The 12,938-nt window shown below is 45.1% G+C and overlaps 1 protein-coding gene across 3 annotated transcripts in view; it reads right to left on the bottom strand.

Annotated features, from left to right (window-relative positions):
- Positions 1–12,938, bottom strand: part of STXBP2 (syntaxin binding protein 2) — a 669,892-nt gene that overhangs the window by 533,957 nt on the left and 122,997 nt on the right. For all 3 annotated transcript variants that reach the window (XM_069603863.1, XM_069603862.1, XM_069603864.1), the window contains exon 3: positions 5,896–5,977. In XM_069603863.1, the coding sequence (XP_069459964.1) occupies positions 5,896–5,977 (82 nt within the window). The remainder of the gene's footprint in view (positions 1–5,895; positions 5,978–12,938) is intronic.

Here is a 12,938-nt window from a genome sequence, read left to right as displayed (position 1 = left end):
CTTCCGTTTCAGGCAGGAACGTAAGGATCTCTTAGCATCTGGAAAGAGAGCATCCGCTGTAGAGCTGGGAATGCAGGCTTAGGGAGCCAAGTACTAAGCAGACGCTGTTTTGAGTGGAATATGGCGACAGCACATAGAACACTAACCTTGACAAAAGCAGAATCTCGAGCTAGAGAGGGGCTGCTGAGGCAGGAAGTACCAGCGTCCTGGAGCACATACACCGATGCTCTCAGCAGGATGAGACCGATTGGAGCTATGCTACCGAAAGGGACAGAGAAGCCTATAGCCTGAGACCATAACCCAGGATGAGGTGTACAAAACCGAATAATGAAGGGGCAAGATGAACATGTAACCTGTGATCGACCGAACAATAGCATATCCCGGTCAGACTAGTATTTCCAGATAACCTGGACGGGCAGGAGGCAGTAAAAATAACCTGCATCCTATGAGACAGAGGTATTCCAGAAGGTCCCACTCACTCTGCAAGTCGGAGGAAATCCAACATGCATGCAAATGGCTGACATCCCTGGGCTACCAGAGGAAGTAATTAATCGGGACATATTACCGAACATTCCTTGACCTTTTACTACCTAGTCGAATAGAAACAACCCAGATGGATAAATCCCTATCATGGGAGGAATTTCCAGATTTTTTACCCAAATAGTTCCCAGAGAAGAGCGGGCCACACTCTAAGGAAAGGGGTATGTGACTAATCCAATAAATGTGTCCCTTATCCCCAATGGAATACCACCTCCTTTGGGAGTAGGGAGGTGTGCCTGCTATGCAACACATTACCCTAGGAAACAGGGCAGGCAGCATCCCCACTAGGGGTGACCCCCGCGAGCCCTCTGGTGGCCAGGAATGCCCTAAGAAGGAGATCACTCCACCTTCCTTTCCCCATGAGCCAGACACGTTTATCGGTTACATGGAAGTGAGCAGGGGGAGTGCCAACAAGGATGGGGTCAGAGGTTTGCGAGTTCCAAGAGACTTTAAAGGAGAGATCTTCCAGGATGCAGGCAACCAAGGAAAGAGCACATTTGCAAAATCCAAGATCCATGAGAGAGGGAAACTGGGTGTTGCTTTCCTCCCCTAGTTTTCTATGGGACACCCTTTCTTTTCGTTTCGATTCCTGTCTTGACTTTTAGGAGGTAAGGAAAGTCTTCTCCTTTATATCCCTCGCCCTTGTGCTCATTCGTATGGGAAACTGATAATCCCATAAAACCATCAGTACTGAGAGACTGTCTCTCTGAATTTCTTGTATTTTTACAATTACACACATCACTGAAGTGTGGGTAGGATCATTTCTGTAGTGGCTTTTTGGTTACAGTTGCAATGTGCCTAGGATAAACTGGTGGCAGCAGATTTATTTTAATGTAATTTTCTAATTTTACTCATGCACTTTTGCATTTACCCATTTACCATATTATTATTTTCCTTCTTCCTGCCCACTCTGGGTCTGGAATTGCCATATATGGGATGCCTTTTCCCAGTGAAAGAGGTGGTTTGTGTGTTAGCCCAGATGTGGAGGGATGGGACTGTCTGTTCCCATTAGACATGCACGTACCTGAATGTCTGTTGCTGGATAGATATGCCAGTGGCTATCCAGGCTTGAATAGCCATTGCCTGTTTGAATGGTGTAGATCCTTACCATTGGTGGGCATGTTCTAGACACAATCTTGGATAAAAGAGGGCTCTTGCAGCCATTCGACAGACCATGGCAGGAGCCAAGTCTTGTAGGGAGAAGAGCAGCCAGATGATCAGAGGACTATTCCTGCTGCTGGTCATCAACACCTCCAGTGAGGTCCTGCTCCTATTCCCAATCTCAAGTAGAGCCTGGTCAGTGCTTTGAGCCCTGGACCAGTGGGAACAACTAGTCGTGTCCCCTGCTCAACGTTCGACACCTTCTGAGCCTTCGGAAGCATTCGTGGACCAACCAGCTCTCTCTTGGGCTACCTTGCAGCAGACATAAATAAATAAATACATCGCTGTTCTTACTTCAATATTGGAGGGTCTTTAACTTGTGTAACAAGATGTCTGCTCCTGCATTTTCAACTTTCGGTGCTGGGCCTGCACCTTTGTTCATCCATTGAAGATAGCCTGTCCGTGGCGATTCCCATTGCAACACGTCTTCATCGCTCACTGAACATGTATAAAGGTTGTCTCCTCTGCAGAACTTTTCATCTTTCTAGGTTTGGGTGTTTCACTTGGGGTGGTCTGGAATGGATTCCTAAGCACTGCGTTTTCTGGGCCTTCCTCGACGAAAGCAAGCACATAAGATTGTGTCCGCCATCACCTCCCAATGGATTCCGGAACACCAGCAGTGGTCTCAGAGTCAAGAGGGTGAGTAACATAACTGTTTATCTCCTGGGGTCAGAAATGAGAGTGAGACACAAGGTTGTCATGTTTTCTGCAAAGATATTTTTTTAACGAAAAATGGGTTGGGAAATGCCTCTCTGACCCTATGGTAAAGAGGAGTTTGACTACTTATAAACCAAAACTAAGGAGTATGTCTGCATCAGGATGTCAATAACACACACCATCTTTATGTCCAAAACATCCTATCCTGCCCCTCACACTAGAAACAAAAACAAAAAAAATAAAAATGTGTGAGGAAATATCTTCAACTTGATAATGGCAAAAAAAGTGTTCACAACCGAAGAAAGAACAATTTCAACAGAAATGTTCTCCAAGGTAGGAACCCTTGGATCCAGAGGGTGGAACCCTTACCCATGATTCCCAAGTAGGATGACAATAGTCTCTTTTACTAACAGTTCCTTTGTATCTTTTTAGGCAACACATTCTGTAACAGTCATCCTTTAACACAACTTTCTCCTTGGTTTAGAAAGCACCGACTTTCTTTAACATTCCTGGAGGTTTTGCAAATTGCCTGGAATAATTGCCTCGTATACTCCCCTGGTAGTTTTCTTTATGCAGTGTGAACTGCCTAGTGTACTCTCCTGCCAGAATTCTTTATACAACTTCAAATGACTGATGTACTCACCGGCCAGGTCTTCACTTGTGGTTCTCACTAGCCAGATATACTCCCCTGCCAGGACTAGCATTTCAATTGCCTGGTATCTTGCTTTGCCAAAGATTCCCATGCATTTCACAGTTTCGCTATATCACCAATACTGTATGTATTGCTCTTGGCTTGGGGTATATGGGCTTGCGGTAACGTTTGCTCAAAATCTGCCCCACATTTACATCCATAGCTCATTGTGGATTGTACTTCGAATGTTATAATCTCTTTAGTGTTAATAATGGTATTAAGTTCAAATTGCTGTTGGCGCAAACGCTGGAAAGCCCCGGAGGTCCCCAATGGCTTCATGTAAACGCACTGGTCTTATCCACAGTCTCCGGGCTAGTTCACGCTTCTGCATCGTGTTGCCGCTTTCCACACTGGAGCGTGCAGATGTTCTTCCTGCTTCCTTCACAGCTCTGCAGTCACACACCTGCTTCCCCTCGGGCCCAGAATGGAGAATGACGCCTTCTCGACCTGCCGAGCGCCCAGGTCTTTTCTCTTGTCTCCCAGCGTCTCCACAGCACTTCTGTCTCTGGGACAGAGTCTCTCCCTCTGCTGTGGCGGCCTTCCTTGCTCTGCCACACCGGGTCATGATCGCCACATTTGTGAGCCGTGGGACAGAAGCCCACGTCTTCTCCTGCACTGCAATGCCTCTCCCAATAGTGCACTGGCCATGTTTAAATGTCCCATGCACAGGTGTGTTTGAAAAACAACTGGAATTCTGGGAGTTGAAGTCCATAGGTGTCGTTGAAAAAGGTATTGGGTATTAGAAGGTTCTTCCTCATGGGAAAGGGGGAGATACCGTGTCTTGTCCAATGAAGTCATGATATAGCCCTGGTATTTGTCTCCTCCATGTGATCCTCCCAGGGTCAGGACCAGGAAGTGGCTGCAGTCACCTGGCCACATGGGAGGCGGTTACCGACAGGGAATCCCGTGATGGCTCCATTGGATTCATCAGATTCCCCTGACCACTATATGGTTACATGTATGTAAAGTCCAGTCCCTAAATTACGCTTTTCTGACTTTGGTCAGTGGAAGCATGGGTCAAGTATCCCTTCCTAGGACTATCCCAAGAACTGGGATTTGAGTGTGTTTGCTTACGTGAACCTTTTGACTCTTATTAAACATAACCACTCGCATTGGTAACCGCTTAAGCAAACTACCCATGAAGTATAACTTTGGAACTGGTGCCCTTGGGGCACAGGGCCCAAAACCATCTTTGGGTTGGATTTTCTAAGAGATAGGGAAGCTGTTCTATGGTGACTTCAAATGGTCATTTTCATTTCTAATGCTTATGACCACGTATCTGTGCTACACTGGTTATTGAATCAAATGTGATTTTAAATCTCCTACAAGTGAATGTATTTATCTGTTTTATAGTGTTGGTGTGACAATATTTGAAGCTTTACTTGCTTAGTGTGCATTTTAAAGGGCTAATAAAGTATTGCATGTTTTTTCACTTGCCTGTCTAGCTTGAATTATTGGTGTTGCTCTGTGTGGACTCATTGCAGCCCTAGACCACCATCACACCCTTCCTGAGACTTTGCCTTGGCTGCTCTGTGTTTTGCTAAACTGTCAGTATCTCCCGGTTATCCAGTGTCAATCTCATCCGTCAGTAATGGTGAGAACTCTGAAACTCAATGTATGCCACAAATTAACCATCCCCTCCCCCAACCTAAAATGGTGGCGTCTATGGTGATCATCTGACAAGTTTCAGGAACCCCGAAGGAGAACCCAATGGAAAGGCTTTGATGGTTCATCCATCACAGGTGGTTTGAGTTGACCATCATTGGTAAGGACTGTGGCTGGGTCTCCTGAGACCAATGAGTTATAAGTTGAAGCAGTGTATTGTAAATGTAGAGTCTGCCAAAGTCCACCTGGATGCAGGATCCTTTAAAATAAATGCTCACTTGAAAAAGAGGTTTTGCACAAAAGAGCAGAATTGCTCTATCGCTTGAATCTAATTCTCAGGAAGGAAGAACAGTAACTAGAAGGTGTCGCATATAAGCACAAAGTACACATGCCTTACAGTTTGCGTCAGCTTAGAGCTGTGGCTTACGAATAGGTACAGTGCAAAGACTAATTTTATATGATCTCAACTGGAATAACTGGTCGTGGATGGAAAACTTGTAGATTGTGTGATGGGGAGGCCAAATAGGAATGTGCATGCTCTCATCTTGAATCTTTCTGGATTCAAGACATTCTGGTATAACAGTCCAAGCTATTCCCCTATGTCTTTCTTAGTAATCATCAAAAAGTGATGATTAGATTTGATAACAGTTTTTGGGTGAGGTGGGGTAGCTGGAATGCTGCACAAAAGACAAAGATGTAACAATTGTCCAGAAATATCCGTCGGACTGAGACCAAAGAAACTTTGCCACAACAATCGTGGTGCTAACACCGAGCTGGTAAGCTGTCAGTTCTTCCGATTACCAACAGAAAGGTGGGGATCTTGAAGAAGCCTTTATTTTGCCACTGCCATTTCCTGGGAGGGGCCCTGAAAGGAGAATCTTACCTGTCCGTGGTTTGGCCCTTTTCCGTAAGCCACTGAAGCCTTGAGTAGCTATCCCATAATGAGGGAAGTTAAAAGGTCTGGAAGCCGGTTTCATTATCGCCACAAGACTGGACTACAGATGACCCAGGTATGAGGCAAGCTTTCCCAGAAAATGTGATAACATCTCTATAATGGGATGATGCTTCAATTGCGATAAAACATACCACTATATAAATTGCTTGAATTATTCATATTTTAAAATCAATGAAAAGCATAAATATTGTATGTATTTTATGCAGAGCTAATAATCAAATCAGTTCAATTTGTACCAGGAAGAGTACTTCCACTGTTTGGATTCCTACTGTTTTGGTTAACTTACTTGTGATGCCCTCGGCAAGGATATCGGACATCTTGCAGCACGACGACAGAATCCTCATGCTAGTGTGGTCCATGATGAGTACCTAGTAAACAAAGAACATCAGAAGAAATATTCGGATAGGTAAACTATATGACTATATTAATCAAACAATCAAATACTTTTAGCAAATCATGGTCAACAGTAGTTTAAATTAAAATAAAACAAACCGAATTGGTGTGAGAGTATGCTAATGATTCAAGGTGTTCTAAAGAGTAAGATTATTGTGAATCTGCCCCTCGACTGTCTTAGAAATGCAAAATCCTGAAATATGTTTGGGGTAACCTTACGGTCAGCGCAATAAGTATCCGGTAGAGTGCATTGTATTTGTATAATGCACACTAAAGAATACTTCTTTGGCGGAGACAGATGCCCTTACTCTGCTCATGATTTATAATTGTACCTTGCTCCCATTTTGCAAATGCATTGAAAAAAAAGAAAATGCAAGGGTTGTCACTCAAAAGGAAACATCTGAAAATGCGAAAACAAAAGAAATGGTGCCCAATGGGGATTCTTTTTTGGAGAAAGACTGTCTTTAGTATGTATAGGTATGTGGACGTGTGTGTATATAAGAATACATTCTAATGATTGTGTAAGGCGCAGAACGAGGAGACTGACACAGGTGACATGGTGGTTGCTATAGACGTTTATTCACCAAGAAAATAAAGAGAAAATCTAACTTACCCTACTTCTATGAGGGGTTGCCATGACTCAACTAAAATACTAATGGTCTGTCAGAATATCTTTGTAAACTAAAGAGTCCACTGTTCTGTGTCAAAATCGCCAACTCAGTCCCTTACACATATAACTAAACTAGAAGGCTGCTTCAATGTTCTAGGCCCAGGAGGAATACTCCTTTCTCCTGGACTGGGTAGCACAGTTCTGGTTTGCAAGTTCTTAACAAGGGGGAATGACTCCCTTCTTCCATTGATCAAAGTATTCTGTGGTTTGATCCTTTTGCAGATTGAACTACCAGGAGAATGACTCCCTTCTCCTGGTCTCTTGATTTCACAATCACTTCACACTTAGCGGTACCCAGGGGGAATGTCTCACTACCCCTGGCGATCCTTGGTTCACTTTTTATCTTCATTCTAAATAGCTCATGTACAAGTATGATCTCTGACCAAGGCTTCCCAAGTATAGCCCACTTCTGGCTTGTCAGGCGCAGCCATGTGGAAGAGGGTCCCTCTCTTACCTTTTCAGATAATTGGTCCCAGACCCGTATTTCTCTATTCAGCTCGCTGGATAAACCTGGTTCACTATCCTGCCAAGTACTGTCATGAAGATGATTTGCAAAGGTTGCTTGACTCACTCTTCATACATTGGAGAGACTTGATTCACTAACCTGCCAAGTACTGTCACAAAGAAGATTATTTGTAAAGCTCTTCTACTTTTGTGGGTGAGGGTCCCAGCGTTGTCCCTATTCTGTTCTGGCAGACCTGGTTCATTCTCCTGCCAGGTAATGCCACAAGGATGATTTGTACTTCTCGTTCGTGGGTGGTGGCCCCAGACCAGTCTTTTTCTCTCAGTGTTCACTTCTCCCCCAGGGGTTCCGTTCTTGCCCCTAATCTGTGGGTTCTTGTCTGCTCTCTTCTTCTGAGTCTTCCTCGACTTACTTAGGCCCCGCCCAACCATCCGGCCAACCCATATACCTTTTAGGGTTCTCACCAGCGTCACTCTGGCGGTTGGGGAAGAGGTCTCTCCTCATGAGATGCTTGCTCCCGCTGTGTACCTCCCCCAGGGGGACTATCGGGTAGCGGCCTCACCTCCCTGGCCTCATAGAAAGGAGCTCCCCTTAAGGAAAGTGACATCTAGGGATTCGTCACAATTGTTAACAGTGATAGATGGTAAAGGGTGGAAATGTATATTATGAGAAAGATACTCAATATTTCAAATTGAAAGGAGTTTTCTGAACTCAAGAACAGCGTGCCAATAAATACAAGTCTACTTATTACAAAATAACAACCATCTTGAACCCATTCGCTTTGCACTAGGTTTTCCTACAATAAATCAAATGGCTGTAAACCACACTTACTTACGTAGCTGCAATTAACCCATTTAACAGCTTGGTATACCAATGTATTATCGTCCTGACATAACTTCTCTAATTTTGCATTATTTGCAATTTTCTGTCAATCCTACCCATCTGCCACCCAAGTCTGCTGCATGAGGACACTTCGTGAGACTGTTTGCATCATAAACTCCATTTTGGAACCTACAAATTGCTCATGCATTGTTTTGCCTGCTTTCCAGGACCAAGGTGAGAGCAATTTATTCTGGGTGATCCAGCTAGTGCATCATGATAACTGCAGGTTTTTACAAACTTTCATGTCCAAACTTTGGGAGCCCTTTCATCGGTTAACTTTTCAAAAAGTGTCCGTCAACATGCTATGTTCTGCTGCATTGCCTACATGATATATGTTCCAGTTGCACTGCACTTAGACTGTTTTTGAAGCACTACCCCTACTACCTGTACTTGTCCATGCACCACAAGCACTCGCCCAACTGCAGCACCGCCTGCACAAGTTTGAAGAGGCTGGAGGTTTAATCTTTCCATCAGTGTTTTTCATCGGTTCACTCTTTTGGAGGACTTTCCTCCATTCCAACCCCTGTGCCTCGCTTTCACTGAGCAGTTAGTCCCCTTGTCCTCTTGTGCCACGGTGGCTCTGCCTCTCATGCATAACCTGAGCTCAGTCACACCGTGGCCTGCACATAACAGTCAGTAATACACAAATGTTATAGAATGGCCTCCTTGTCGAGCAGGATGGCTCGTTGCTGGGTCCCTGCTTTCTGAGGGCCGTGTTGGTTGCATTAATAAGGCTCCCGCCTTCCTTGAAGGTCCAAAATGTAAAGATGAGATGAGCCGTGAACTGGCCGCGGTGCACCACCAGTGAGGGTGCACTTACAGGCACTTAGAAACCAGCTTCCTGTACCATGTGACAGCTCCCCAGATTAACGTAATACAGGGACAGCGACTGAACCGGAGAACTGGGCTGCAGCTGATGTGGATCGGCAGTATTTTCCAGGAGAGCAGGTAATGCAGAGGCAGACGGACGGAAGAGAAGGATCAGAAGGAAAGAACAAAAGCGAGACAGGGAGGCAGATCCCAGGCAAGGAGTAAGGCAAGAGAAGGTGAAGGTGGCATTCTTTTCTCAGACTGTGCATTCTGCACTGCATTGAAACAGTTGTGTATAGGCGCGTTATAAATGCCATATCATAAGGAGCTCAGTCAGGAGGGAGGAAGGAAGAACAAGGCAGGCAGAAGGAACGGGCAGGCAACCCAGAAACAAGTAGCAAATTAAGGCATGGGGTACCAGCGGGCACAGAGTACATTAAGATGCACGCGTGTCAAGCTTCGCAGGGTTTAAATACACCAGCACAAGATAATGGATGCGCTCAGCCCCCGACAGGTTTCTGAGGCAACACAGGATGCCTGCCACCATGCGTAGAAGCGCTACATCGGGCCTCCGTTCCATTGGAGGACCGGCAAAATGGCAGTGCCTGTGGCATGCAGGATAATGGTGATCCAGTCTCTGTGGAGAGAACAGTCCCCGTCCCCTCTGTGTTTTGCCCATCTTGTCCTTCCTGCCTACCATTATTGGGCTCCAGTGAATCAAGTTCAAATTTAGGTAGGACGACGACTGATGCAAGCTGCCACCACTGCTAACAGCTTCTGAAAACCCTGGGAGCCGAAGAAATAGAAAATAGCAGGAATTTGAACTGGTAGTGATGCTGGCCCACCACAAACCGGTATTTCCTGTGCTGGCGATGGATAGACATCCTGAAGATCCAGTGATAACAACCAGACCTGCAGATCGAAGGCTTCCTTACATAGGATCAAATTCAGCAGCTGCAGATCCAGTATGGGACTAACATTCCTGTCCTCCTTTGGCACCATAAAGTAGGTGGAATACCAACCCCTTCCTCATTCCAGGCACGGTACCAGCTCTATTGCACTCTTAAAAAGAAGCTGAAGGACTTCCTACAAGAGGATGGGGTCTGGGGCAAGGTTTTGGATTGAGGGCCATGGTCCAGGGGACATTTCGCGAACAGGAGACAGTAGCACTGTTGGATAGCATGCAACGTCCAAGCTTTGGATATAGTCTTGGACCCTCCTGAGCTGAACAAGGAAAACCTGCGCCCGCAGGGTATTCGTGGCAGAAAATCTATGGCTTTGTGCCTTGTTGTGCCGAGGGGGGGCATCTGTCACTCTTCCTCTGGCAGAAACCCTACCCTTTGGGAATCACCTGCTTGCACCTTTCCTGTGGGTGCCTGTTGGACCACCCGGAACATAGACGGCATAGGGACGAAAACCCTGACCACTGGCGGAAGTGCAGTGGGTTATTGCACGGCCAGACCCTAGGACTTCGCAATCACCTTTGTTGAATGGAACATCTGGTGGGTGTGATCAGATTTAGCTCCAAAAAGTTCTGTCCATCAAAGATCCAAGACATCTTGTGCAAACCCAGACTTTCGAATCCAGGAACAGCATCTTAAAACAGTACTCAGGGCCATGTATCTGTCAACATAATTAGCCATGTCTAGTCCCCATTGTAAGATCTGACAAGAGGCTTCTCTACAATCACCTACCACAAACAGAAAGCCCTCCCGCATCTCCCCCTCAGGGATGCGCACTGCCACATTGGCCAATGCCAACCAGAGAGTGAACGAGAACTTTGCAAGGGTGCAAGAGGCATTAATTGTAGCCGAGGCTGCCCGATGCAAAAATGTTCTTCCCTCAGGCGTGCAGCCTGTTACTCTCCCGATCAGGGGATGGTAGGGGGAGGGGGGGAGGCTGCAAGTTTGCAGTTGGAACCTGCACCACTAATTTCTGTGGGAGGCACGAGTAGACAGAAAAGATTGGATCCAACAGGGCAGGATGATGCTTTCTAGCCAACTCCCTGCCAACGGCAGGCATAGAGGCGGGCCTCTCTCAACTCTATACGTGGGGTCAGAAATGCAAGACAGACACATAGCTACAGTTCTCATTAGTCACATTTTTATTACCCAACAAGGTGTTAAGGATTTAAAAACGGGTGACACACACCATGGTCTCAGCCCATTAAGTAGCACACAACTGAGATGCCTTTCTCTTTATTTTATGCGGATTCAATTTGAGATGGTACACAACTCGTCTCACACCCCCTTTTTTAAATACCCGGGTCACAATGGACCATGAACCAGGCCGGTTGGTGAAATTGCAATATTTATAAAATTCAAAAGAAATCATAGAATTTTTAATATGGGGCAGCCATCACCAATGGGGTGATCATTACAATGAAAATGGAAGCAACGCACTTGGTTAACCTTGTCCTAGAATACATACAAAGCACAAGTGAATGGGAGCACTTTTTTAATTAGGCTAGATAGCACACAAGGTAAGGTTTCACCCGACAACATTCCGCCAACCCCCAATCAATCAGATTCTGAAGCAGCAGGTAGTCAGGAATAAGGGGCAGAAAACAGAATCAAAATCCGACCTTCCCTCACAGAATGAGAGGCAAAAACGGATTTTAAACCCTTTGCAAAGGCATGAAATTACACTCGGAAATGTACAAATAATGAAAGTGCGGTTAAATGTGTGAGGCAAATATGATTTCTCCCAACAACAGGAATGCAGAAACACTAGCAATTACAATGCAATGGATCAACAAGAAGCATACAATTCTAAAATGAGTGGAAAGTTAGAACATGCTGCAGCCGAATGACATATTGGAAAGTTTCAATTTTCTCAATTCCCGTTTAAAATTACCCAAATGTTTTTTTAATAAAAAACGGGTGAAATACTGAAAATCGCAAAGCGGTTTTTGGTCTGGGGAACAGATGTATATCACAAGGACAATATCAAAGTGAAAGAATGGTGGTAGCTGAAGATTTGGATGAGATTTTCGGGGAGGAATGGGGTCCAGTTTTAGGGAAAATAGAGCAGTTAAAATGAAAACTTCAGTTTTTGAAAGAAAGGAAAATGTTACTTAAACTAAATTATCTAGACTTTATTGTTAAAGGGGAACACAGTAAGCTCCAATGTTGATTCGCAAGGTCAACCTTATACCCCAGTGATCAACTTTAACTGGAAATTAGTTTGATTACTCAAAATATAACTAAGGGCTTAGGATTTAAACCAGACAGAAATGAAAAGACAGATGGCGCTAGCACTTCGAAATCAACAACAGGGTGCACAGAGAATCTAACAGTTTGAACAAGTTACCAGGGTATACATAGAATTGCTTAAAGAGTGTAATACAGACAAAAGGGTCAATATGGGGAGACTATGTGTTTCTCTGTGATGGGAAGATACTCACATTCCACGCTTAGGTTTGGAATTATGGAACAGCCAACTGGGTCTGGTCACCACACGGCGGGCGCGCCTTACAGCAAACAGCTGGGCAATTCTGGTCACCAGATGGCAAGGACAGCTGGATGGCAGGGTTGCAGCGGGCATGCAGGTAGTGGGCAGCAAGCTGGTCTGATTTCAGAAGGCAAAAGGTTTCCCCTTTTTTAATGGGACTTTAGTGGGGGGTTTTCTGGATGAATGGCCTTGCTGGGACAGGATCAGCAATGCCTTGGCCTTGCTGGAGTAGGGTCAGCAATGCTTTGGCCTTGTAGTAAAATCTGTAATCAACAAGATGAATGGAGCAGATCAGGAACGCAGCCGCAGGACATTCAAGAGATGGTGTGTCTAAGAGTCCTGTCAGGGACTCTTTATAATGCATAGTGACATCATAGAAGTATATGGTAGGGCAGGCTTAGCTAAGCAGGCCTCTAAACCACTGGATTGGTCAGGGGTGATAGTCCCCGCCTCACTCTCAGCTGATTGAATTTCAAGGGCAGGATGTCAGATTTAGGATGCAAGTTTTACAATGTACAAAACCTCCCACAGTTACTTTAGCTAAAATCCAATTTTGCCACAAATGGTAATTTTATACAGTTGAAGTATCTTAACAAATCACATAAGCAGGTTACATATTTTATGCAGAAAATACCAGTCCAACTCTGCAATTTGTAAG

Source organism: Ambystoma mexicanum, chromosome 3q, assembly GCF_040938575.1.
Source record: "Ambystoma mexicanum isolate Mex_15411 chromosome 3q, UKY_AmexF1_1, whole genome shotgun sequence".
NCBI classification, from domain to species: Eukaryota; Metazoa; Chordata; class Amphibia; order Caudata; family Ambystomatidae; genus Ambystoma; species Ambystoma mexicanum.
Note: the sequence above shows the minus strand (reverse complement) of the source record. Positions and strands in the feature narration are given on the sequence as shown.